This window comes from Narcine bancroftii, chromosome 3 (assembly GCF_036971445.1).
Source record: "Narcine bancroftii isolate sNarBan1 chromosome 3, sNarBan1.hap1, whole genome shotgun sequence".
In the NCBI taxonomy this organism is placed as follows: Eukaryota; Metazoa; Chordata; class Chondrichthyes; order Torpediniformes; family Narcinidae; genus Narcine; species Narcine bancroftii.
In genome coordinates, this window is record NC_091471.1 from 78,472,635 (window position 1) to 78,498,610 (window position 25,976).

The following is a 25,976-nucleotide window of genomic DNA, read 5'->3' on the forward strand; positions in this document are numbered from 1 at the left end:
TGAGACGTTCGAAGGGCCTGGATGATTTGATCAGGTGCACCTTTGTGGAGTTGGCACTCTGCGCAGACCTTGCAAGATCTGATCATTTCCCTGACATTTTCCATGGAGTAGGGCAGATTGAGCACCTTGACAAAATGAGCCATGTTGATGACCCCTGGATGGCAGAGCTCATTATGCAGAGGCCACAGTTGGTCAGTGTGTGCAGAGGCACAGTTTCCTCTGGATAAGCCATCTGGAGGGTCATTGGGAGCTCCTGGCCAATGAGCAATGTTATAATTGTAAGTGGAGAGTTCAATCCTCCACTTAGCAAATTTGTCATTCTTGATTTTGTCCCTCTTGACATTATTAAACATGAATATGACCAAGCACTGGTCAGTATAAACCCTCTACCAGCCAGGTAGTGTCTCCAGTGCCTTACAGGTTCTACAATGGCTTGAGCCTCCTTTTCCACTGATGGGTTCCAGAGTTTGTGGCCTTGTAATGACTGAGATAAAAATGCAACCGGCCTGCCAGCCTGGTTGAGGGTTATGGCCAGGGCTATGTCTGAAGCATCGCTGTTAGGGCAGGGGTAGTGGGAGCAACCGGTACTTGGAAGGGCTCACCTGGCTGAGTGAGCTTGTTGGCTTTGATGTCGTCATTCTCAAGCTTGGCCTGTTCCAGCGATTTGGCCAGCTCAAAGTGGCTAGCCAGGTCCTTCTTTCCCAACACAAGCAGTCGCTGCCTCATGTACCTCCAGTGGACCCCTGCGACTAGAGCACACATGTCAAACTCTGGCCCGTGGGCCAAATTTGGCCCGCGATATAATTATATTTGGCCCGCAAGATCATATTAAATATATATTAGAGTTGGCCCGCTGGCCGCTGCGCAAGTAGAGCACATGCACAGCAGCAGGCACCACCATAGTAGTTTTAGCACTACCACAGCAGGCACAGCAGTCACCGATATAGTTAACGGGAAAGTTAATTAGATATTCACAGCGGCGTCGCTCCAACGGGCCCGCCGCCGCGCTCCAACGGGCCCGCCGCCGCGCTCCAACGGGCCCTCCGCCGCGCTCCAACGGGCCCGCCGCCGCGCTCCAACGGGCCCGCCGCCGCGCTCCAACGGGCCCGCCGCCGCGCTCCAACGGGCCCGCCGCCGCGCTCCAACGGGCCCGCCGCCGCGCTCCAACGGGCCCGCCGCCGCGCTCCAACGGACCCGCCGCCGCGCTCCATGTGTCTGGACGTGGTGGGTCACCTCCGCGTCTCCTTGAGCTTCATCTGTGGGCGGGTGCTGCTGGGCATCGGACTTTCCGCTGGGGTGGAGGTCGCGGACGAGTTCCACCGCTCTCACGGTATTCCCGGTGAGATGGTGAGACCAGCGGGGACTCCTTGGGTTGCTGGCGGCGGTTGCGGCAGGCGGAGGCGGGGGCGGAGGAGGGAGAGGGGGCAGGGGGGGGGATGCCGCTAGGGTTTGCTGGCTGGGCTGGGGAGGGCTCCCTGTAGATCTCTGCTCCCTGGCATGCTTCTCGGCAATGTGCGATCCTTGGCTTAAAGGTTAGAGAGATATATTATTTATTGAATATTTTATTTCTTATTTGTTAATGCTTCTTATGGAAAGAGTTTAACCAAAACTATTATTAAACATTTATTTTAATAAGAAAAAGTTTAACATTACATATGTTGAGAGAAAACATGCAGATGTTGTTGAAAAGTTTCAATAAATATTTAGTTCGGCCCTCGACTTAGTCCAAGTTTTTAATTTTGGCCCTCGGTGAATTTGAGTTTGACACCCCTGGACTAGTGTGTTCCGGATCTGTTCTTCCTCACGAACACAGCCGCTTTGTACCTGCACTTCTTGGCAAGGTTGCACAGATCCAGCAGGTAGTCATCGATGGTCTCTCCTGGCTGCTGGCGACATAGAGCGAGTCAGTGCCTTGGTATGACCCTGTTCTGCGACTTCAGATACATAGTCTTCAACACGTTGATGGCAGAGTCAAATGTAGAACAGTCCCTGATGACTGCCTAGCCTTTTGTTCCTACCCTCAGAATAAGTGTGGACCTCCTGAGTTCATCAGCGTTGAAGACATCTCTGGTCTAGCCAGTATGTTAACTCCTCAGCCACATCGGGGGACAGAGGGTCTATCAGTAGCATACTTGGCTTGAGTAGCGCTTCCATCATTAGGGAATAAACTAACAAATTTGCAGCGTGAATAAAAGCTCTCACGACTGGAGGGAGAACAACCACTTTTATTAGTTTATAACTAAAGGAATAGTCTTCAGAAGCATTCTGGGTTTAGGCAGGAAACCAGCGTTATATGTGGGCAGATGAGGGCAGAGCTTGGAGGCGGGACCAGTCATCAGTACATCACCATCCTAGTGAATCCCAATTCATTGCAGATAGGCAGTTGGAATCAACTAGAAGATGGAATAAAACTATGTAAATGAAAGGGTTGAAACCAGAAGAAGCTTAGGGAACATGGGTTACCTGAAAATTCAGTGGTCACACCATTGGATTGTTGATTACAGAGGTGGGGCATGAGGTGCTGTTCCTCAAGTTTGTACTTGGTCTCACCCTGGCAGTGGAGAGGGCTGGTGACAGACTAGTTCGCGTGGGAATGGGAAGTGGATTTGTAATGGAATACAAGCAGGAGGTTGGAATGGCCACTGTGAACAGTGCAAAGGTGTTCTGCAAAAATTATTGCTGAGTCAATGCTTTGTCTCTCCAGTATAGATGAGGCCATGTCAAGAGCAATGAATGTAGCCAAGAAACACAAAAGTTGCAGAGGCTGGAATCCTGAGCAGACAAAAAATTGCTGGAGGAACTTGGCAATTAGCATCCATGGGTAGAAGTGGTCAGTCAATGTTTTGAGGCTGGACCCCTTATCCGAACAAAGAAATAGAGGTACTAAAAAAGAAGGAAGTGATGTCAAGATTGATTAAAGAAGCTTTATAAAAGGGACAATGTATAGGTATCTGGAATTCAAGCAACCAGCAAAAAAAAAGGAAAATAAAGTTAAAAAATTAAAATAAATAAGAATAAAATCATAGGTTTAAAACAAATCATCAGTTATATCTGCAATACTGTGTTCAGTTCTGATCACCACACCATAGGAAGGATGTGATTATTCTGGAGAGGTCATTTGAGGAGATTCACCAGGATGTGGTTGAGATTGGGAATGTCATTTATACGGGTTTCATTTTCCCTGGAGAGGAGGTGACCAGATAGATCAGTATATAAGGCTATAAAGGGAATAGATAGGGGAGTATGAATCTCTTTCCCTTCCTAGGAATGTCTTGAGCATGTAGGCATTGTCATAGGGTGAGTGTAGAGGGATTAGAGAAGATCTGAGAAGGATTTTTTTCCCACACTGTGAGTTGCTTGATTCTGGAATATGCTGCTTGGTGAGATGGAGGAAGCAGGAGCTCTCATAACATTTAAGAAGCATCTAGTCAAGAAAATGAATCTCCAAGGCAAGGAAGCCCATGGATCTAATGGGGGAAAGTAGAGCTAGTGTAGATAAGCATGGACTTGGTGGACTGAAGAGCCTGTTTTCATTGTTGGACTCTGAATCCGTGACAGCTGTAGGAGCTGGTTTGTTGGAACAGTCAATATCCATGCCGTGTATTCTGTGTAAGGCTTGTGTAACACACATGAGAAAACAAAATATTTTAACAAGGAGTGGAAGTTTTTTCAATGATCTGCAATGTATTTGTAATAGATCTCTGCCACCTTTACCCACCGAGAATTATGGGCAGACACCTGTATAGATTGGTGAGCTGAATTGGCTGTTTCAGTTTGATCTGCAGTTTTCTGAATAACCACCAAGTATAAAGCAATCCAGAAAGAACAATGCTGGAAAATATTATCTCTGAATGGGATGCTCTGTCACTTCGTGCACTAGTATCAACGAATCACTTGCTGCAAATATAAACATTCATAACTGTTGTACTGGGCACGATACATTTCTTTTCCAAGTTCAGATTGGTTTACCACTGGACCTATTCCTGATCTCGCATTCTGAGCTCGTATGTCTTTCTCAATCACCAAAGTTTCTAATCATTACATCTTTCTACATGAGATTACTTTGTATTCTTGCTTGTCGCCTAAAATCTATAGCATTTGCTGGAGAAATGGCAGTCAGGCTTTTTAAGCCCTCGAAAGGGCAGAACCATGGTAATGAAAATTAACCTGTGACCAACGTAGAGTAAAATGTGTCTTGAATTAAACATACAAGAAGTCAGAGAAGCTCATGGTACAATCGAACAATGGACGAGTCAGACTGCAGGTCAAATGCAACAGTCAGTTCAGGATCCAAATGAATAGCCCAAAGCTGGAGGCAATGTAGTAATGAGCCTGGTTTCAGATCAATGATGCATTCCTTTTGGAATGTGCAAGGAACAAAGTTGATAAAACATTTCAAGGAAAGGCAATCTAGTTGAGACTTGCTTCTCAGGCTGTGAAGCCATCAATAAAAATGTTTTAATAACTGCAGATTTCTTGGGTCAATAATCAAATGTGATATCTGTATTTCCTTGCCTAATCTATTTTATGCATATAGTGAGACAAAGCAATCTATAAATAAATTGATTTAGCTTCCTGTGTTGGTTATTATGTCCTATCAAATACATCCATGATCAAAATGTTGCTATGTCTAAGCAAGAAAAACAATGGAAAGAACTGTTAAACTGCAATTTGCCACTATTATTTTTCTCTTGTAGTCTTCATCGTTTGATTAGCCTATTTAGAAATTTAATGACCTCTTCAATTATTTTGTTCAATTTGTTTCAATTGCCTTTTAAGGAAGCAGCCTTGTAAGTAAAAAGGATGTTTTTTTTCCCATTTGACTACAGCAGCAACAACCTGCATTTATAGAGTGGCTCTAATGCAGATCCTGAGATACTTTATAGCAGCATAATGATATAAAGATGTACAGGGCAGATGACCAAGCAGGCCCCAGCCAGAAACAAAAATATTTTGAGGATCATCGTGAAGAATAGATTGAGGCAGCAGTTCATCCATTCATCCCTTTTTTTTGTCCAGTGGGCTAACATGGACCACAAACTCTTACAAAGATTTTAGAGGTTAAGTCTGTCTGGCGGACTGATCTTCTATTGAGACCGACGGAGAATCGGTTGTTCTGCTGTAGCTGGGGCCGTTGTTTAATCCTGGACCTCCAGCGCTGTGTCAACCTGCTGGGGGCCTGGTGACTCGACCAGAATGATTAGGGCTAGGGCGGCATGGTATGTGGTGTGTGTCCATGGGAAGGGAGAGTGCAGTTTGGTAGGTATGCTGCTCGGGTGCCCCCGCAAGGTCTCAGATCAAGACATTTTCCTCGTGGCCATTTGTGTAGGCCTCAAACACATATTGGGGGTTTGCATGGAGGAGCTGGACCCTTTCAACCAGTGAGTCGGTTTTATGGCCCCTCATGTGCTTCCATAGCAGGTCTGGCCCTGGGGATATCAACCAGGTTAGAAGGGTGGTCTTTGATATGGACCTCTTGGGGAAGGAGAAAATTTGTTTGTGATGGGTAGCATTGGTGGCAGTACATAGTAATAATCTGTTTATGTGGAGCGTCTTGGGAAGGACCTCATGCCAGTGAGAGACAGGCAGCCTCCTGGACTTGAGGGAAAGGACATTGCATTCCACATGATGATGTTCTCTCTCTCTAGCTAGCTGTTCCCTTGGGGGTTATATCTAGTGGTCCTGCTAGTGATGATGCCTCTGGCCAGCTGATGTTGGTGCAACTCATTGCTAATGAACGAGGACCCCTGGTCACTGTGGATATATGATTGGGTGAATTGGGTGAACAAGTTGTGCAGTCCCCTGATGACTTTGGTGGTAGTCATGTCTGGGCAAGGGATGGGAAAGGGGAAACATGAATACTCATCAATGACCATGAGGAAATACATGTTGCGGTGGGTAAAGTGGAAGTGGGCCCTTGAAATCCAAACTCAGGTGTTCAAACAACAGTGTGGCTTTCACCAGGTGCACCCAATCTGATTGGTAGAAGTGTGGTTTGCACCCCACACAGACCCAGCAGTCTCTGGTCAGGTCTCTGACCTCCCAGATAGAGTACAGCAGATTACAAGATTTGATAAAGTGGAAAAGTCTCGTGACACTGGAGTGGCAGAAGTCATTATGAAGGTCCTGAGGCAGTCTGTATGGGCATTGGCACATGTCCCTCAGGGTAGAGCATCTGGGAGCTCGCTAAGATTCCCTGGCCAATACAGAATATAGTAGGTGTAGATGGAGAGTTCAATCCCCTACCTCAACATTTTATCATTCTCTATCTTCCCCCATTGTTTATTGTTAAACATGAATGCTGGTCCATGAACAGGGTAAAACGTCTGCTGGCCAGGTAGTGCCTCCAGTGCTGCACCACCTCATCTTTGCTTGAGCCCCCTCCTCAATGGAGGAGTGTCAGATTTCAGGGTCCTGGATGTATGGGAGAAGAAGGTCATGGGGCTGACCTGCCTGGTTCAGGGTGGCAGTCAGGGCTAAGTTGGATGCATTGTTCTCGACCTGAAACAGGGCAAATTTGCATACGTTGCGGCTTTAGTGATGTTCTTTTTTATTTGATTGAAGGCTGCCTGGGCTTTTCTTGTGAGGAAGAAGAATGTGGACTTGATAAGGGGGCAGGCTTGCCCACATAATTAGGGATCCACTGGGCGTAATAGGAAAAGTACCCCAGGCACCTTTTCAGGGCCTTGAGGCTGTGGAGGAGGGGGAGCTCTAGCAGTGGGTGCAAGCAGTCAGAGTTGGGACCAATAACTCTATTCTCCAAGCAGGTAGTGCAGAAAACACATTTATCCCTGTTGTAGGTGAGATTTAGGCATTTGGCTGTTGAGAGGAATTTCTGGAGGTTGGTGTCATGATCTTGCAGGTCTTGGCCACAGATCGTGATGTTATCCAGATAGGGAAAGGTGGCACACAGATCATTTTGGTCCACCATCCAATACATTTCCCACTGGAAAATGTAGATGCCCTGAGGAAATGGTAGAGGTGGCCATCTGCCTCAAAGGTGGTGCTCTGGCAGTCCTCCAGACGGATGGAGAGCTGGTGGTAGGCAGATTTCAAGTCGATCGTGGAAAAGGCACGATATTGGGCAATTCGATTGACCATGTCGGCAATTTGAAGGAGGGGATACACATCCAGGTATGAATAGAGGTTAATGGTCTGGCTATAATCAATCACCATTCTGTGTTTACCCCTCACCCTTGACCACCACCCCTTAAGCTCTCCATGGGCTGGTACTGGGCTCAATGATCCCCTCATTCAGATCTGCGCTTTAATAAGCACCTTGTACCCTTCACTTTATTGCCTGCTTTTTTGTAGCAACTGGCTTACAGCTGGGAGTGAGGTTTGTAAAAAATGGTGGAAGATCGATACGGCAAGTAGGGAGACTGTATGTCAGTTGGGCTGGCGGGGGGGGGTGTGGTGGGTGGCAACGTGCTAATGAACTTTGGGTTGCTGATCATGGTGGGGGGAGGGGACCATTGTATTGCATTGTTACACTCTTGAGGGGTTACTGCAAGTCCAACCCCAGCAGCATTGGTGTGCAGAGCTGTGGCATGATGAAGAGTTTAAAGAGTTTAAAGCATCACAGTGGTGTAGCTGCAGATCTTGGTTGAGTGGGACTTTGAGGCCAGGGCCACTTTATAGCTTATTGGCTTTTCTTTAAGGGAGTAACATTGCTCCATATCGGGGTGGATAAAACTCTCAGTGCTTCCGCTATCAAAAAGGCATCAAAGACCAGTTGAGTTGATGTACAAAACTCTTTTGGTGCAGCATCACAGAGGATAGTGCCAATTTGTTGTCTGGCCCGTGTTGACTCGTAATTTGGAAGCATTGTGACAGCACCCGACCAGCGGCATTGTTAATCCCAGAAATTGGCAGCATCCAAGATGAACGCCCCTGTGTCGCGGCATGGTCGTCCCTGGAAGCTGACGGCGGTCAAGATGGCAGCTCCCATGTTGCACACATGGTATTGCTGGGGCTGGAAGGCAGCTGCAATTGACATACCTTCACGTAGAGCCCCTTCTTTCTGCACTTCGAGCACATTACACCTTTCTCCGGGCAGCTTTTTTTAGGGATGCTTTGGTTAGCCACAAAAATAGCTCTTCGTGTACTCCTGGGAGACTGTGGCTGTGGTGGGTGCACTCATTGAATGTGGTAGGGAGCTGCTGACCTGTGGACCTGAGCCCCAAGATGGTGGCCCCCGTGTGGGCCCCACAGATTCACCGAGTAAACTTCCATGTTATGGAGGGCGATCTCCAATGATTTCACAAGGTCGATCGCTCCTCTTAAGTCTAACTTACTCTGCTCGAGTAACCTCTGGTGCACATAGTCCGATCTGAGACCTGCGACATAGGCATCCTGGATTATGTCCTCTATGTTTTGGGCAGCCGACACAGGCTGGAAGTTGCACGCTTGTGCATGTCCATGCAGGGCCCAGAGGAACTCCTCACCCGATTCACCCAGTCGCTGTCTGCTGGTAGCCAGCATGTGCTTGGCGTATACCTCATTGACTTCCTCCCTGTACTGGTCCTTGAGTATGTCTGTTGCCGACCCATACTTTGAGGCATCCCTGATCATTGGGAACATTAAATGTCTGACCTGGGAAAAGTGTAGGTGCAGCTTGTTTGCCTCCACAGCCATGATTCAGAAGGAATTTTGGAGAAAGACCTCAAAGCAGCATAGCCTGAGTTTAAAGCATTCTTAGGCTTCTGGCGATTGTGGGTCAATCTCCAGTTTATCAGGTTCCATCATTGGGAAAATGATTATTGTAAATAAAATTGATGCACTATCAATACATTGAAAGACTGGAGTTATGGAATTTGGCTTTGATAAATCAATGAAGGCTTTCGCTAATAAATCTACACTGGTTCAAATTCTTATTAATTCTATCTCTGATCGTCATTTCTAAAAGTTCCTAAGAGTGAGTTTAAACTGGGTGACTTGTGATGACTGTGTTGGATTTGTCTCTGTACCCTTTCATTACTATGGGTGTAACAATTGCAATTTTAAGCTTTCCAATTTTTATATAGCACTCTAACTTCTACTGATGCTTTGAGGATTATGGACAATAATTCTGCCTTTTTTCAACCTAATATTTGTCTCACCTGGACGGAGTGATTTATCTATCTATCCTTTGTAATGGTCTCTTCATGATCAATTTGTAATCTATCTAGTATCATGCCTATAACTTCCTTTGCTGAACAGTCTTTCCTGACTTGATAAAATCTGGTGTAAATTACTCATTTGTCCCAGCTGGAGTTTGAGCTGTGAGTCAGAGGAGTAGGAGCTTGGAGAGAGTGACTGGGTTAATTGGTCAAGGTTAATTGGTCAAGGGGCCAGTAAAAAGAGTAAAAGGGGAGGGAGTGGCCAGCAAGGAGCGGCACACTGACTGAGTGGGGCACTGAAGGAGTGGGATTTCCAGCCTTTGGCTCAACAGGCTTAGGCAAAAGCAGGCGAGGAGAAGGGTAAGTGGCATTATTTTAGCTCAGCCATGCCTATGGGGTTAGTGCTTTGTACTGGATGCCAGATGTGGGAACCATGGGTGAGTCCCACCCTCCCAAATAGCCACATCTGCGTCAGGTGCACCGAGATGCAGTTCCTTAAGGACCCAGTTGGGGAACTGGAGCTGCAACTTGAGGACCTAAGGCTGGTAAGGGAGAATGAGGAGTTGATAGATTCAACTTTCAGGGACATAGTTACCCAAAGACCAGATATGTCAGGTAAGTGGGTAACTGTCAGGGGTGGGAAGAAAAATACCAGGAAAATGGAGAGCACACCTGTGAATGTCCCTCTCAGTAACAGGTATATTTTGTTGGATGCTGTTGAGGGAGATGACCTGACAGAAGCTGGCAGCAGTGACCAGGTCACTGGCACTGAGCCTGGCATGGTGGACCAAAATGTAAAGAGGAATGCAGTGGTCATTGGGGACTCCATTGTCAGAAATACAGACAGGAGATTCTGTGAGCCAGATAGGTATGCCCGCATGGTGTGCTGCCTCCCTGACGCAAGGGTGCGGGATATCTCAAATCGGATCCAGGGTATTCTAAAAGGGGAAGGCGAACAGCCTGATGTCTTGGTACATGTGGGTACCAATGACATAGATAAAAAGGAGGAAGTACTGAAAAAGGATTACAGAGAGCTAGACAGGTTTGCTACCTGTGCCAAGTGCAACTGAGGACAAAAATGGAAGGTTAAGAAAAATGAATGTGTGGCTTGAGGGGCTGGTGTAAAGGACAGGGTTTTGGCTTCTTGGATCATTGGGATCTCTTTTGGGGAAGGCATGACCTCTACAAGAAGGATGGGTTACACCTAAACCCAAAAGGGGTCAATATATTGGCAGCTAGGTTTGGTACAGCCGTCGGGTATGGTTTAAACTAATTTGGCAGGGGGGTGGGAACCTGTATGATAGGGCAAAGGACAGAAAAGATAAAACAGGAAAAGTTAGGTTAGGCAGCGAAAGTAAAAAATCAGAAAGAGCAAGGAGGGTGAAAAAAGCAAATCTGAAGGCTTTGTATCTTAATGCAAGAAGCATTCGGAACAAGGTAGATGAATTAGCTGTGGAAATTGAGATAAACAAATATGATTTGATTGGGATTACAGAAACATGGCTGCAGGGTGGGCAAGCCTGGGAACTTAACATCCCGGGGTATACGATATTTAGGAAGGATCGGCGATAAAGAAAAGGGGGTGGGGTAGTATTGATGGTGAGAGAAGGGACCGACACGATTGACAGGAAGGATATTAACTCAGAAGATGCGGAATCTATGTGGGTAGAACTGAGGAATAGCAAGGGGCGGAAAACGTTAGTGGGGGTGGTATATAGGTCTCCAAATAGTAGTGTAGAAGTGAGGGAAGGCATTAAAAGAGAAATTAGAAAAGCGTGCAATAAGGGAACAGCTGTCATCATGGGAGACTTTAATTTGCATATAGATTGGACTAGTCAAATTGGTAAAAATACAGAGGAGGAGGAATTCCTTGAATGTTTACGGGACGGTTATCTAGACCAATATGTCGAGGAACCAACTCGGGAGCAGGCCATTTTAGATTGGGTATTATGCAATGATAAGGGGCTAATCAGCAATCTTGTTGTGCGAGGCCCTTTGGGTAGGAGCGATCACAATATGATCGAATTCTCACTCGACATGGAGAGTGATGAAATTAAAACCGAGACTAAGGTCCTGAATTTAAATAAAGGGAATTATGATGGTATGAGACGGGAGTTGAGTAAGATTGATTGGGTGGTGTTTATGGGGGAGTTGACTGTGGATAGACAATGGAAAGCATTCACAGATCTAATGGAGAAATTGCAAAAATCGTTTATACCGGTTTGGCATAAAAATAAACCAAAAAAGGTGACTCAACCGTGGATAACAAGGGAAATTAGAGACAGCATTGGGTCCAAAGAGAGAGCATATCAATTGGCCAAAAAAAGTACCGCAACCAAAGACTGGGAGCAGTTCAAAATGCAGCAAAGGAGGACAAAGGGATTAATCAAGAGAGCAAAAATAAATTACGAAAGTAAGCTTGCGGCAAATATAAAAACTGACTGCAAAAGCTTTTAGAAATATGTCAAGAGGAAAAGACTGGTGAAATCCAGAGTAGGTCCTTTGAAGTCGGAATCAAGGGAATATATAATGGGGAATAAGGAAATGGCAGACCAATTAAATTCTTACTTTAGTTCTGTTTTTACAAGAGAGGATACAAATAACCTCCCAAGGATGTTGGGAAACATAGAGACTAATGCAAGGGAGGAACTGAAAGAAATCAGTATCTCTAAGGACATGGTCTTGGGGAAATTGATGGGATTGAAGGCAGATAAATCCCAAGGGCCTGATAATCTACATCCTAGGGTACTCAAGGAAGTGGCCATTCAGATAGCAGATGCTTTAAGAATTATTTTCCAGAACTCGATAGACTCAGGATCAGTACCCATGGATTGGAGGGTAGCTATGTTACTTAAAAAGGGGGGTAGAGAAAAAGCGGGGAATTATCGGCTGGTGAGCCTTACATCAGTAGTGGGCAAAATGATGGAATCCATTATTAAGGATGTAATAGCGGAGCATATGACTAGCAGAGAAGGGATCGGACGGAGTCAACATGGACTTACAAAAGGTAAATTGTGCTTGACAAATCTATTGGAATTCTTTGAGATAGTGACAGGTAAAATAGATGGGGGAGAGCCAGTGGATGTGGTGTACCTGGACTTCCAAAAGGCCTTCGATAAGGTCCCGCATAAACGACTGGCTTCCAAAATCAAGGTTCATGGGATTGGGGGCAAAGTATTGATGTGGATTGAGAACTGGCTGGCAGGTAGAAGACAGAGAGTTGGGATAAATGGCTCGTTTTCTGAGTGGCAGGCGGTAACCAGTGGGGTACCACAGGGATCTGTACTGGGACCCCAGCTGTTCACAATTTACATTAATGATCTGGATGAGGGGATTGGATGTAATATCTCCAAATTTGCAGATGACACTAAGCTAGGAGGGGTTGTGTGCACGGAAGAGGGGGTCAGGAAGCTCCAGTGTGATTTGGATAAATTGAGGGACTGAGCAGATACATGGCAAATGCACTACAATGTGGATAAATGTGAGGTTATCCACTTTGGTAATACAAACCGCAGGGCAGATTACTATTTGAATGGCAATAGATTAAGAGATGGGGAAGTGCAGAGAGACCTAGGGGTACTTGTACATCAGTCTCTGAAGGCGAGCATGCAGGTACAGCAGGTGGTTAAAAAGGCAAATGGTATGTTGGCCTTCATATCAAGAGGGTATGAGTATAGGAACAAGGATACCTTACTGCAGCTGTACAGGGCCTTGGTGAGACCACACCTGGAGTATTGTGTGCAGTTTTGGTCACCTTATCTAAGGAAGGATGTTCTTGCAATGGAGGGAGTGCAGAGGCGATTCACCAGGCTGATACCTGGAATGGCAGGAATGACTTATGAGGAAAGATTGCGCAAATTGGGATTGTACTCCCTGGAGTTTAGAAGATTGAGAGGGGATCTCATAGAGACATATAAAATTCTGGCAGGACTGGACAGAGTGGATGCAGATGGGATGTTTCCAATGATGGGAAAATCCAGAACCCGGGGCCATGGTTTGAGGATAATAGGCAAACCATTTAGGACTGAGATGAGGAGGAATTTCTTTACCCAGAGGGTGGTGAATCTGTGGAATTCATTGCCACAGAGGGCAGCAGAGGCAGGTTCATTAAATATATTTAAGAGGGAATTAGATATATTTCTTCAGTATAAGGGTATTAAAGGTTACGGAGAGAAGGCGGGGACGGGGTACTGAACTTTAAGATCAGCCATGATCTCGTTGAATGGCGGAGCAGGCTCAAAGGGTCGAATGACCTACTCCTGCTCCTATCTTCTATGTTTCTATGCATACTTCCCCGGGTCATGAGCGGTGCAGTCGTCATTGATGACATAATCGAAGCGAGGCATGGGAGTAATAACACGAATGCACAGGTTAGTTGAACAGTCAGCATAGGAGTGATGGATCTCAGACGCAGGAGGAGGAGAGTGAGACTGTCAGGATCACCCGTGCGGCGGTGAGCCAATGGGAAGGTCAGAGGGGTTTGGCTGGGTGGTGTTTGAGGAGTTGAAGAATGCAATGTTGTGTCTGAAGAGCCTGAAGAAAGTCGACTCCATTGTGTGCTGATTGAAATGGGTGTGTATTCTTTGTGTTAAATCAGTGACATTTCAAGTTTTGGATCACTGTATGTGGTGCACTGTTAGCCAGGATCAGACACACACAAAGATAAAGACTGTACAACAGGCTTTAATCCATAAAGACTTCCACAGAGCCAGGCTGGCTGTGGCTGCAACAACTCTGAGTGAGGCCTCGGGAGGCCGGCACAGGCTTATATCCAGAGGATGATTGACACCCGACCGGGTGGGGCTTGATACATTCAGGCTGACTGAATGACAGCCGGCCAGGTGTTGTCCTGTCCCCTGACACTCCTGCAGTTACAGAGGTTGCCCCCTGCAGTAGGCTGATGGTATACCACTACATTCACCCCCTTCTTTAAAATTGTTCTGGGGTTGGCAGTAACAAGGAATCACACCCAGCATGTACATACAATATTTACAGGTTGAGACAATCCGGCAGCCGCCGGGATCTCTGTGACCATCGTAGGACTGGCTCCTGGTCACTGGACAGAGGGGAAGTGGGGGGGCTGGTGGCAGGGGTGTGTGTGGCTGGTGTGGTGCTGCGCAGAGGGGTGGCTGGGGGGCTTGGGTCGACATATTTGGGTCGTATTGGAGGGGTGGGTTCATCTCCTAATGCTGAAGCAGGCCCTTGGTGGTCAAGGAGGCCCTGCATGCCCCATAGCTGCCTGGGGATGGGAATGTATGCTCGGTCAGCGTTGTCCTGGGTTGGAGGGTGGTGTGTTGTGGTGGGTGCTCCTGCTGGTGCCAGGTCCCTGGTTGAGATGGTGTCCTCCCTGCCACTGCCGAACCTAACGTATGCATAGTTATGGTTTGCATGAAGGAAGAAAACCTGCTCTACCAGGGCTTTGGCCTTGTGTGTCCTTATGTGCTTATGCAGAAGCACATGTCCTGGTGACGTGAGCCAGGCTGGGAGTGACATTCCAGTCGCCGACCTCCTAGGGAATGAGAACAGACGTTCATGAGGGAATGGCATGGAGTGCCTCGGCTAGGGCGTCCTGCCAGTACTCAACGGCCCACCCTTTTGACCTGAGAGCCAAGAGAACTGCCTTCCAGATTACCCCATTCTTGTGTTCCATTTGCCCGTTGCCTCTCAGGTTTGTCGTGCGACTGGTCGCGATGCCCCTCGCTGTCAGCTACTGGCGCAGCTCGTCACTCATGAAACTAGACCCCTGGTCGGTGTGGATAAAGGTGGGGTAGCCAAACGTGGTGAAAATCTGCCCCAAGGTCCTGATGACAGTGGCTGTAGAGGTGTCCGGATAAGGGATGGCGAAAGGGAAGCGTGAGTACTTGTCCACTACTGTGAGGAAGTAGATGTTTCGGTTCGTGGAAAACAGGGGCCCTTTGAAGTCCAGGCCGAGACACTCGAAAAGCCAAGTAGCCTTTACACCTTGGGGCTGGGGGGGAAGAAGAAGCAGAGTTTACACTCCGCACAGACCAGACAGGTCTTGGTCATGTCCCTGATGGTGTACGGCAGATTTCGGAACTTAACGAAATGGTACAACCGTGTGTCGCCCAGATGGCAGAGGGACTCATGCAATGTCTGCAACCTGTCGTCATGCATAGACGTGCAGGTGTGAGAGAGGACATCGGTGGAGTCGTTCAACTTTCCGGGACGATCCTGGATGTCGTAGCTGTAGGTTGCCAGCTCGACTCTCCAGAGCAGGATCTTGTCGTTCTTGATCTTGCTCTCGTGGGTAGTGTTACACATGAATGCCACAGCCCGCTGGTCTGTGAGAGTTTGAATCTCCTGCCAGCCAGGTAGTGGCGCCAGTGGTGGAGCCAATGGTGGACTGCTTCCACAATCGTCTGGGCCTCCTTTTCAGTGGCAGAGTGCCCTAGCTTGGAGCCGTGGAGGGTCCTGAAGAAGAAGGCGACAGGGCACCCCCCCCCCCCTTTGGTTGAGGGTAGCAGCGAGGTCCTCTACGGAGGCATCGCTCTCCACCTGGAAAGGGAAGTCCTCATCCACAGCCTGCATTGTGGCATCCGCGATGAATTGCCTAATGCGGGTGAAGGCTGCCTGCCCCTCGGGTGGAAGGGGAAAAGTTGTGGTTTGGGCCAGTGGTTGGACCTTGTCCGAGAAGCGAGGGACCCACTGCAAATAATAAGAAAACAGGCCCAGGCACCTGCGGAGGGCCTTTAGTGTGGGGGGAGGGGTAACTCCATTAATAGGTGCATCCTTTTCGGATATGGGCCGACAACTCCATGGACCACGATTTACCCCAGGATGGCGAGGCAGGTGGTGCTGAACACACACTTCTCCTTGTTGTAAATGAGGTTCAGCTCCACAGTCGTCTGGAGGAATCTTTCCAGGTTAGCATCATGGTCCTGCTGGTCACGGCCGCAGATAGTGACGTTATCCAGATATGAGAATGTCGCCTTCAGCTTTTGCCGGTCTACCATGCGATCCATCTCTCGCTGAAAGACAGAGACCCCATTCATGACTCCAAACGGAAGCTGGCGGAACTGGTACAGGCGCCCGTCTGCCTCAAAGGCGGTGTAGGGCTGGTCCTTTGGTTGGATGGGGATTTGGTGATACGCCGACTTCAGGTTAATCGTGGAGAAAACCCGGTAGCAGGCTATCTCATTGACCATGTCAGCGATCCTCGGCAAGGGTAGGCATCCATTAATCCAGTGATTAATGGACTGGCTGTAATCCACGACCATCCTCTGCTTATTTCCTCCTTTGACCACCAGGACTTGGGCTCTCCAAGGGCTGCTAGTGGGCTCTATAGCACCTTCCACCAGGAGTCGCCGCACCTCCGCCTTGATGAAGTCCCTGTGTGCAGCGCAATAGCGCCTATGTTTGGTGGCGATCGGCTTGCAGCCTAGCGCAAGATGTGGGAAGAGCGCCGGTGGGGTGATGCACAGTGTGGAGAGGCCACAAGTTGGCCAGGGCTGGTAGAATGGTGTTCTGTGCAATGTGAGTGGAGCTTGGGGCCCCCCCAAAGGCAAGGATGAGACTCTGCAGGTGGCACTGGAAATCCAGGCCCAGGAGGAGTGGGGCACAGAGTTTGGGCATGACCAGGAACCTGAATCCTGTGTGAGTCTCCCCTCCCATTGTTATATAGACTGACCAGTGCCCAAGGGTACCAACAGTCTTGTCCTTGGCAGCAAGGGCGATCGAGCAGGTGGAGGGATGGACCTTTAACCTTAGGGAGTGGGCCACGATGGGGTGAATGAAGATCTTGGTGCTTCCACTGTCGAACAGGCATTTTGTTACCTGCCCGTTGTCTCGCACGTCCATCATCGAGCACTGAGGTCATGGGAGATGTCCCTGGTCAGCGTGGTGGCAGCCAGGACCATCTTGGAGTCGGAGTCATCGCTATCCAGAGGGATGGGGAGTGTCTATAGGGAGGCCTGGTCATTGCCCATGTTGACCATGTCGGCATCGGTCGTGAGGTGCAGCATGTGGTAGCCAATGGCTTCCAGAGGTGTGGGGAGCATCGGTAGGGCGGCCTGGTCATCGCTTGTGTTGACCATGTTGCTGTCGGTCACTGAGTGCGGCATGCGGCAGTTGATGTCACCTGGAGGCGTGGGGAGTGTCGGTAGTGTGGCCTGGTCATCGCCCGTGTTGACCACGTCACCAGGGGCCCTCCATGTGGGGGAAACGTTGTGTGGCTGGCCTCCTTACTCATCCATGTCCGCTGAGCCGGGGGAAGAGAAGTCATCACAGCCAGCGGCAGTGACGTCGTTACATCAGCCGGAAGTGACGTCATGCCGTGAGCCAGAAGTGACATCGCTGTAGTTCTCAGTGAGCGGCACCAGTGAGGGTGGGGGCTGGTGTAGTTGCTCGAGGCACACGCTGCGACGGTCACTGGCGGGGCCGTTTGTTGCGCGATCAAAGTCAGGGAAGGCGGAAGTCATTACGGGGACAATGGCACCGCCCGGCATGCACACGTGGGGAGATCTGCGGGGGAGGTGGGGAGGTAATGGAGGGCTGCTGAGCTGCCGGCAGGTTTAGAGAGGCACACTTTTGCAAAGTGGCCTTTCTTGCCGCATCGGGAACAATACTGGCTCCTAGCTGGGCAGTTTTGGCGCAATCGTCGATCCGACCAACACCAGGACCCACAGTACTTACAGGGGAGCCGGGCGCCTGCTGCAGTGACGTTCTCCTCTCCAGCTCAGCCTGGGGCTGCAGCTGCAGTGTGAGAGGGCCATGAGGGAGCCTGGGGGAACCTGGATTCAAAGACTTCGACATGCAGGCCTGCTGCTTCCAGGGTTTGGACCTCTTCCACAGTCCTGGTTAGGGCTTAGATGTTGTCTTCCAGCAGCTTCTGCCGGATGGCCCTCAAGCATAGCCCTTGGGCGAAGGCATCCCTGATCAGCCTCTTGACCTCCTCTGGACCTACCCCAAGTTCAGCCAGACACAGTCGGGCCAACTCTCGCAAGTGTCCCAGGTAAGACTTGGCTGTCTCCTTGGGTTGCTAGGCTCGGGTGTTGAGGAGGTACCTTGCACAGACCGCATTCATGGAGGGCTTGTACAAGTTCTCGAAAGTGTCCATTGCGCTTTTGTACATGGAGCAGGCTTTGGTGACCTGGAAGACGCGAGGACCCAGCTTTGACCTGAGTAGGACCAACCTCTTCCGATCTGAGTCCAAGATGTCACCCTCATGTGCCTCGATGATTGCCTTGACCGCGTACTGCCAGATCTCGAAGCATGTCTGGGCTCCAGGTGGCGTGGGTCGACCTTGAGGCTCCCTGCGCACAGGAGATTTTCCATAGCCGCCATGTGAAAATTTTGTGGATTAAATTGTGGTGCACTGTTAACCAGAATCAGACACACACACAGATAAAGACTGTACAACAGGCTTTAATCCACAAAGACTTGCACAGAGTAAGGCTGGCTGTGGCTGCAGCAACTCTGAGTGAGGCCTCGGGAGGCCGGCGCAGGCTTATAGCCCAGAGAATGATTGACACCCGGCTGGGTGGGGCTTGATCCCTTCAGGTTGACTGGATGACAGCTGGCCAGGTGTTGTCCTGTCCCCTTGCACTCCTGCAAGTACAGAGGTTGCCCCTACAGTAGGCCGGTGGGGTACCACCACACTGTGTGTCCCTGAGACAGCCCATACATTAAACTTAAAATTTGCTTCTGGAAATCAATGTGTAATCATTTATAAATATTTAACCAAAATAAATTAGAATAGCATCGCAATTCATTCGTCCTTTTAAATCTTGGCTAGCGTTCAATGGTATTCACAATTTAAGTGTAATTTGAGCATAATCTGTAGGGAGGGGAAAATATGCAAAATAAAATTCCAAATTCCTTTTGGTTTATTTTAGTTCCAATATCTCTCTTTATAAAGGATGGTGGGGGGGGGGGGTGTGGGGGGGAGTGCGGTTAGTAGGAGGTGTGTGGAAATATGTCGATGCCCAGGAATGGAACCAAAAAAACTCAGCACAGCTGCATTTTACTGCATGCTTACTTTAAACTGAATATATCTCAATGTATTTGAACTTGGTTTAATTTGTTTAGGAATGGTGCACATCTTGAGAGAAGATCAGTGAGTTATTGAGGTTGACACTATAGATGGGAAATATTTTTAGTTTCAATTCTCAATTTTTACAAATGTTGAAAGTGAAAATATTCTAAAATTAAATGCCACATATGCCGATAAGATTTTGAAGGAGGAATGTGAAATAATGTAATAATGTGATATAGAAAGAAATTTATATTTTATCCTTGACAGGCCACTTTTTTTACAATGTGAAATGGAATACACTTTAGCACCACAGCAGTTTTGTAAAGCTGGAGCTGTACATTACACAATAGAATAATGGTCATACTGAGCCAGACAGATATTCACATTTCAAGTAATATAAGGATTTAGTCCATCGTTGCAAATGTGGGTACACAATAAATTATGAAAATCACAGAATAGAAACAGATCTTATCCCAGGTTAATGCTAATACATCATGTGAATAGCAATCTGATTGCGAAGCATCTGCCCCAAAATACTGTGCCTTTTACAGCTATTTTGCTAACCTATTATAACTGTTCATGGAGACCAGATAGGCTTCAAAGTGCCTGTTGTTAAGATAACAACTGGATATCCCCTTTTTTTTTTGAAAATAAACACCTGATTGTATTTCGATTTGCACTTGCTTGACTTGCCCATCTCATTTTGTAGGTGCCTCTCCCCTCACTTCTCACCTAGCTTTGTATCATTCACAAATTGGAATATGTCAAACTCCTGGGCCATGAGAAGAAATGGCACCGGAGCAAAGTGCTCGCAGCATATCTTTACCCAAATCACAACTGCTTTCATCTCTTTTCCTCCTACTCATACTTTATTAGCTGATCTCTCTCTGTAACTGTATAGTTCTGCACCCTATTATTGTGTGAGAGAAACTCAGCCTGTCATGCAGCACACATAGGAATTAAAGAGTAACCAATGATTTGGGCCTGGGTCCTTATCAGAAATAAGAAAACAATTGTCTGATGCCTGAACAAAAAGGTAAGTGGAGGGAATAAGGGGGGGAGAATCACAGGTTAATGGGTAATAAAGAGGTGGATACTGTTGGGAGGGTGTAGTGTGGATTGTGGAGGTTCACGCGGGCTCTCTGTCTGAAAATAAGTGTGGATTGTGGAGGATTATGTGATCTCCCTGTCTGGAATATAGCCAGAAATTGCAGTACTTGCCAATCAAGGTCGGGCTCTGGCCACCAATTTGTGCACACCTGACCATTGGACCCTTTAAATCACTTACTGATTATCATGTGCAGCCAACTGGTCTCTTTGCCCCTTGGTCCTGACTACGAATGCTGCACTATGCCAGGACACGATCTGTGGACATCACTAGATGAGTCATTAATAAGATGTTTTTTTTAACTTTATTTAAAGATTTTATCACATGAATAAAACAAAAAAATTACATTTAAAGAAAAATAAAAATAAAGTAATTATTACAACACAGCATTAATGACCTAACTTAAATCAGTCTAAACCCCCCCCCCCCCCATATATACGGCCACTAAAAAAAATCAATATAAAAAACCCCACCCTTCCCCCCCCCAAAAATAAAGAGTGAAGAATTAATAAAGTTAATAATATATATTAAAAAAAACACTCACAAACGAAAAAAAAACAGGTAAAAATACTAATTTTAAAAAAAGTTATCAAATCTAAAATATCACACATAAAACATATTTAAGTCAAACTTAATTGCATGTACTTAACAAATGAAGTCCACTTCAAGTCATTAATAAGATGTTCACTCGACTTAAAGCGGGACCATAATATTGTGTGGGAAGAGTTAGCATTAGGCACAACCCTTTGGAACAGGAGATTGGGAGTGTGTGTTGAAGTCCCTGTCTTGTAAGTGTGTGAGTTTCTGACTATTATTGCACGAGTGTAATAGAGGGAGAGTATCAGAGATCGCTGTCTCCAATGCAAATGTCTATATAGTTTTAGTGTTATTTTGTGTCTTCCCCTTGTTCGCCTGCGTCTGGACTCACTTCTCTGTGAACCCTCCAAATCTGACTTAAATCTCACGTAACAGAGGGTAGAGGACAAAAAAGCTGAGAAGTGATGATACTGTGTTTCTATTGCTGTTGTATGTGTGGGTGATTTGCTGGATTGCATGCAAAATGAACTTCCTCACTATACTTCAATGCACATGGCAGTAAACTTAAACATATCACCCTTTAGCCACATACCATGACATGGGTCCTGAAGCAAAATCTGCATTGTGGCAAGGCCCTCTTGAACCATAAAAAGCAAGCTCCATCTTCAGAAATAATTTGCTACCAATGGCCCAGTCTTTCTGCTCTCATAACCTGCAAAAAAAAAACTTCTCTCACCACCGCAACCATATGAGCCGCTTAACCTCTTTTGCTTCCCACCCCACCCCACCACCCCCTCCAAATTCATCAGAAGAGCTTTTTCTACTATTGTGTGTTCTATATACTTGCTATCATTAGCTGGACACACAGAATTTAAGAGCAGGAAGTTTATGGAACAAATATAGAAAGCAGTGTTTTGGCCACAGTTGAAGTATCGCATGCAGTTCTGTTTATCACACTGAATGTCAAAGGTTCACCAGAATGTGGCCTGCAATGAGTGTCTCTGATATGAGAAAAGACTGGATGTATATTTTCCTTGGAGCGAAGAAGAATGAGGTAGAACCTTATTGAGATATAAAGAATATGAAGAGCATAAATATGGTAGATAGAGAATGACGTTCCACTTCATAAAAACCATATAACCATTTACAGCACAGAAACCAGCCAGTTTGGTCCTACTAGTCGGTGCCGAATATCTTCTGTAACCCTCCACACCTCTCCCATCTATATACCTATCCAAACTTTCCTTGAAAATTAACATTAATCTCACTTCTATCACCTCTGCCAGAAGTTCATTCCATATCCCCACCACCCTCTTTATGAAGAAATTCCCCCTCATTTCCCCTAAACATTTCCCCTTTTACTCTCAATCCATGCCCTCTTGTTTGAATCTCCCCCTCTCTCAATGGAAAAATCCTAACCACATTGACTCCATCTTTCCCCCTCATAATTTTAAATACATCTATCAAATCACCCCTCAATCTTCTATGCTCCAGGGAATAAAGTCCCAGCCTGCTCAACTGCTCCCTGTAACTCAAACACTGGCAACATTCTTGTGAACCTCCTCTGCACTCTCTATTCTGTTTATATCCTTCCTATAATTTGGCAACCAAAACTGCACACTGTATTTCAAATATGGCCTCACCAATGCCTTATACAATTTCATCTAGGGAATTTAATTTTAAGGGAGGGGTTGTAGATTTAGAAGGAATTTGAGTGATTTTTTTCACTCAGTGGTTCAATCTGAAGCATTGTGCCTGAAGAGATGTTGCAGTCTGAAACTCTCACAACATTTAATTTGTGCAGAGAAAATGAAACTGGGTGTTAATCAAGAAAATTGCAGACGCTGACGTCTAGTCCGGTGCACGGATGTGTTGGTGAAACTGCATTCATAGGAAGTAAAGGGTAGTCAGCATTTCAGGACTGAGCCATTCATCACAAAAGTCAAGAATCAGGCAGATGTCTGAATGAAATGGGGGGAGGGGAATAGGGAGGAGCTCAAGACTAACAGGTGGATAGAGTAGAAGAGAGAGAAGCTGATAGGAGAGAGAGCTAAGAAGGATTGCTCTCTGACAGGAGAAGGGAAGTGGGTGAGGAGCTAGAGTAAGGGAGATAGAGGGGTGAAGGAAAGGGAGAGACCAGGGAAGGGGTTATTGGAAATTGAAGGTAGATATTGATGCTATCTGGTTGGAGACAGCCGAGATGGAATATAATGTGCTGTTGCTCAAGTTTATAACTGGATGTTGCCTGGAGTGCAGCGCTTCTGTTAAAAAGAGAGATTGGATAAACTGGATTTATTTTTCCTGCAGCTAACAAAGCTGAAGGTAGCCTGATGGAGATCTATAATATTTTGAGAGGCAGAAGTAGGGTAGATAGTAAGATTGTGTTTTTCCCATGGTGGGGGTGTGCAAAACAAAAGGAAATTGGTTTCAGAAGCGGTTTAGAGGAGACCTGAGAGGGAAGGTTTTTCACACAGAGAATGGTTGACATTAGCATCTATTGCCAGAGGAGATGGCGGCAGTAGATACAATCAGATAATATAAGGAACATCTAAAAGGCATTTGTATAGCCAAAGAAAGGATATAATTCTAAAGCAGGCAATGGAATTTGTCTAAATGGGCACAACAGTTGGCAAAAGCCAATTCTATGCTGTGTGATCTTTGAAGTACTTAAATGAACATATTGAAGCCAAAGGCTCTGAGTCCTGACCTGGTACAGCAGTGGTTTCCGGTTCTGCTTACATTTCATTTATCATGTAGAAGCAACGTACTTCAGCAGTTTCATGTCAATTCGAGCTGTTCAACACACTGACACCCTTCTGACAATGTAAGATTCCCCTGATATTTTCATTCCAAAATAAACAAACAGGAATAATTAGCCAATCACTTATCAGTCAGTCTGCTCTCAATCATCGCCAAGTAAGGAGTCATCATCCATGTGTTTGTGGTCAATTTACTCACAACAGATGATAAGTTTGACCTCCTCAGAGCATCAGCTTGGTTCCTCTTTATAATGTTGATCCCACTACGGACAAAAAAAGAACTGAATTCCAGCAACAGGTTGAAAAATATTTTGATGTTAGTTTTATCAGGTGAGCAAGTATAAATGGAAATGGGACAGCAGAGTTATGTTTGCTTTGCTCCTTTGTCACATGTATTCAAGCCATCCAAGGGTTCACCCAGGAGTCTGTAAATAAGCCAAATGAATGAAAGGAAACAAGGAATACAGAGATATGCAGGAAAACTGTGCTGATGGACACATTCAGCCAAGAGCTTATTGAGGTCTAATGGTCCACACATAGGAACATAGGAAGTAGGAACAGGAGTAGGCCAAAAATGGCCCATCGAGCCTGCTCCGCCATTCAATATGATCATGGCTGATCTAATTTATGACCTAACTCCACCTACCTGCCTTCTCCCCATATCCCTAATTCCTCTATCATGTAAAAATTTATCTAACCGAATTTTAAATATGTTTAATAAGGCAGCCTCAACCACTTCCCTGGTTAGAGAATTCCAAACATTCACTACTCTCTGGGAAAAACTATTTTTCCTCATCCCTGTCCAAAATCTACTCCCCCGAATCTTGAAACTGTGTCCTCTCGTTTTAGTTTCCCCGGCCAGCTCAAAAAACCTTCCTACATCTATCCTATCCATACCCTTCATAATCCTATATGTTTCTGTAAGATCTCCTCTCATTCTTCTGAACTCGAGCAAATACAATCCTAGACGATTTAATTTTTCATCATAAGTCAACCCCTTCATCCCAGGGATCAACCTAGTAAACCTCCTCTGGACCGTCTCCAAAGCCAGTATATCCTTCCTCAAATATGGAGACCAGAACTGGACACAGTACTCCAGGTGCGGTCTCACAGTGCTTCGACTGTTTGTGTTTTTATAGGAGTAGCAATGCCCCACATCACTTTATTTAGAACCTATTGCAGTTTTGTAGATCAGATGATTTGCAATACATAAATCTGTTGGAAAAACTGACAAAGGCCCCAGGCTCAAAATATTGGTTACCCTTTACTTTCTATGAATGCTGCATGACCTGCTGAGTTTCTCCAGCATATTTGTAAATTCCACTCGATCCCAGCATTTACAGACTTTCTTGCTTAACTTGCACAATCTCCCAATTTGTAATCAGCAGAGCAAAATAAAAGTCCATAAAAAGCCACATAAATATTATTTTTATGATAACAAAAGAAGCAAGAGTTATTTTCTAAGATGTGCAGCATTAAAGCTAATCAATGGCCAGTGCCTTTTCCATGAAGTCCACGAACGCACCTTTTTCTCCTCTGTGCTGGCCAAGACCAGCCTTGGACCACCAATTGCCTTGCTGGTCCAGAACATGCATTGAACTGTGGCAGGCTATTAATTAAAGACTGTAGCTCTCCAAAGGTATTGCGAAAATATGTGGCCTTCCGAAGAGATTATGCATCCCAAGCCATGACTTAGCTAACCCATAAATTCTTCCAGCATCTGCAGTTTTGAAAACCTCTTTGAGGTACCTTACAGGGGAATTGAACTTCCACATGTGAAAATAAATAATTGATCAATATTTACAGTCTTTAAAATGCTACATATTGAAATAAGAATTAATGTTGGATTATCAATACTGAATTATGGTTGAAAAAGTACAGAATTACTTAATACAATAGCAATCATGATCAATTTCTTCCTTAATTCTAATTCACAAATTGGTATTGTTTTGTATTTTTTTTATATAGGTCTTCAACCATCCAAAGCATTTAATGTTGATGTGATGCAAGCCAAAATATTTTCAGGCCCACCAAATGTTCTTTTTGGCACCTCCATTCAGCAGTTCTCAACCCCTGATAATGAACAATGGTAAGGAAACAGTTACTCTGTAATTTGAGTGGGGAACAAAAACAGGATGTGCTGCATCTGTGTTGTTAAATGCCAAGGCGTTATTTCTGTTGCCTGCTGTCTGGAACTGCAAGACTTACCAGGGATTAGTCATTCAGAGTTGAGAAGTGAATTATGAATCTTTGATATCAAAGGATTAAGATTGCTCAGTAGTTGAATATATTCAAGGGCAAGATGCCCAGACTCTAGACTCCTATTCTTTGATTCCATCTATGTGAGGCCCTACCTCAAGAAGGCAGCTGACATCATGAAGGACACCTCATCACCCTGGTCACAGCATCTTCTCACTGCTACCTTTGGGCAAAAAGTACAGAACCCTGAAGACCAGCACCTGTAATTTCACAAGCAG

At 46.2% G+C, this 25,976-nt stretch overlaps 1 protein-coding gene across 9 annotated transcripts in view; it reads left to right on the top strand.

Moving 5' to 3' along the window:
• The window catches only part of LOC138757275 (integrin alpha-2-like), a 214,641-nt gene that overhangs the window by 26,309 nt on the left and 162,356 nt on the right, over positions 1–25,976 (top strand). For 8 of the 9 annotated variants that reach the window (XM_069924332.1, XM_069924323.1, XM_069924324.1 and 5 more), the window contains one exon: positions 25,468–25,588. In XM_069924332.1, the coding sequence (XP_069780433.1) occupies positions 25,468–25,588 (121 nt within the window). Of the gene's footprint in view, positions 1–25,467; positions 25,589–25,976 lie in introns of those variants that run through there. The other variant, XM_069924331.1, reaches the window with a different exon arrangement.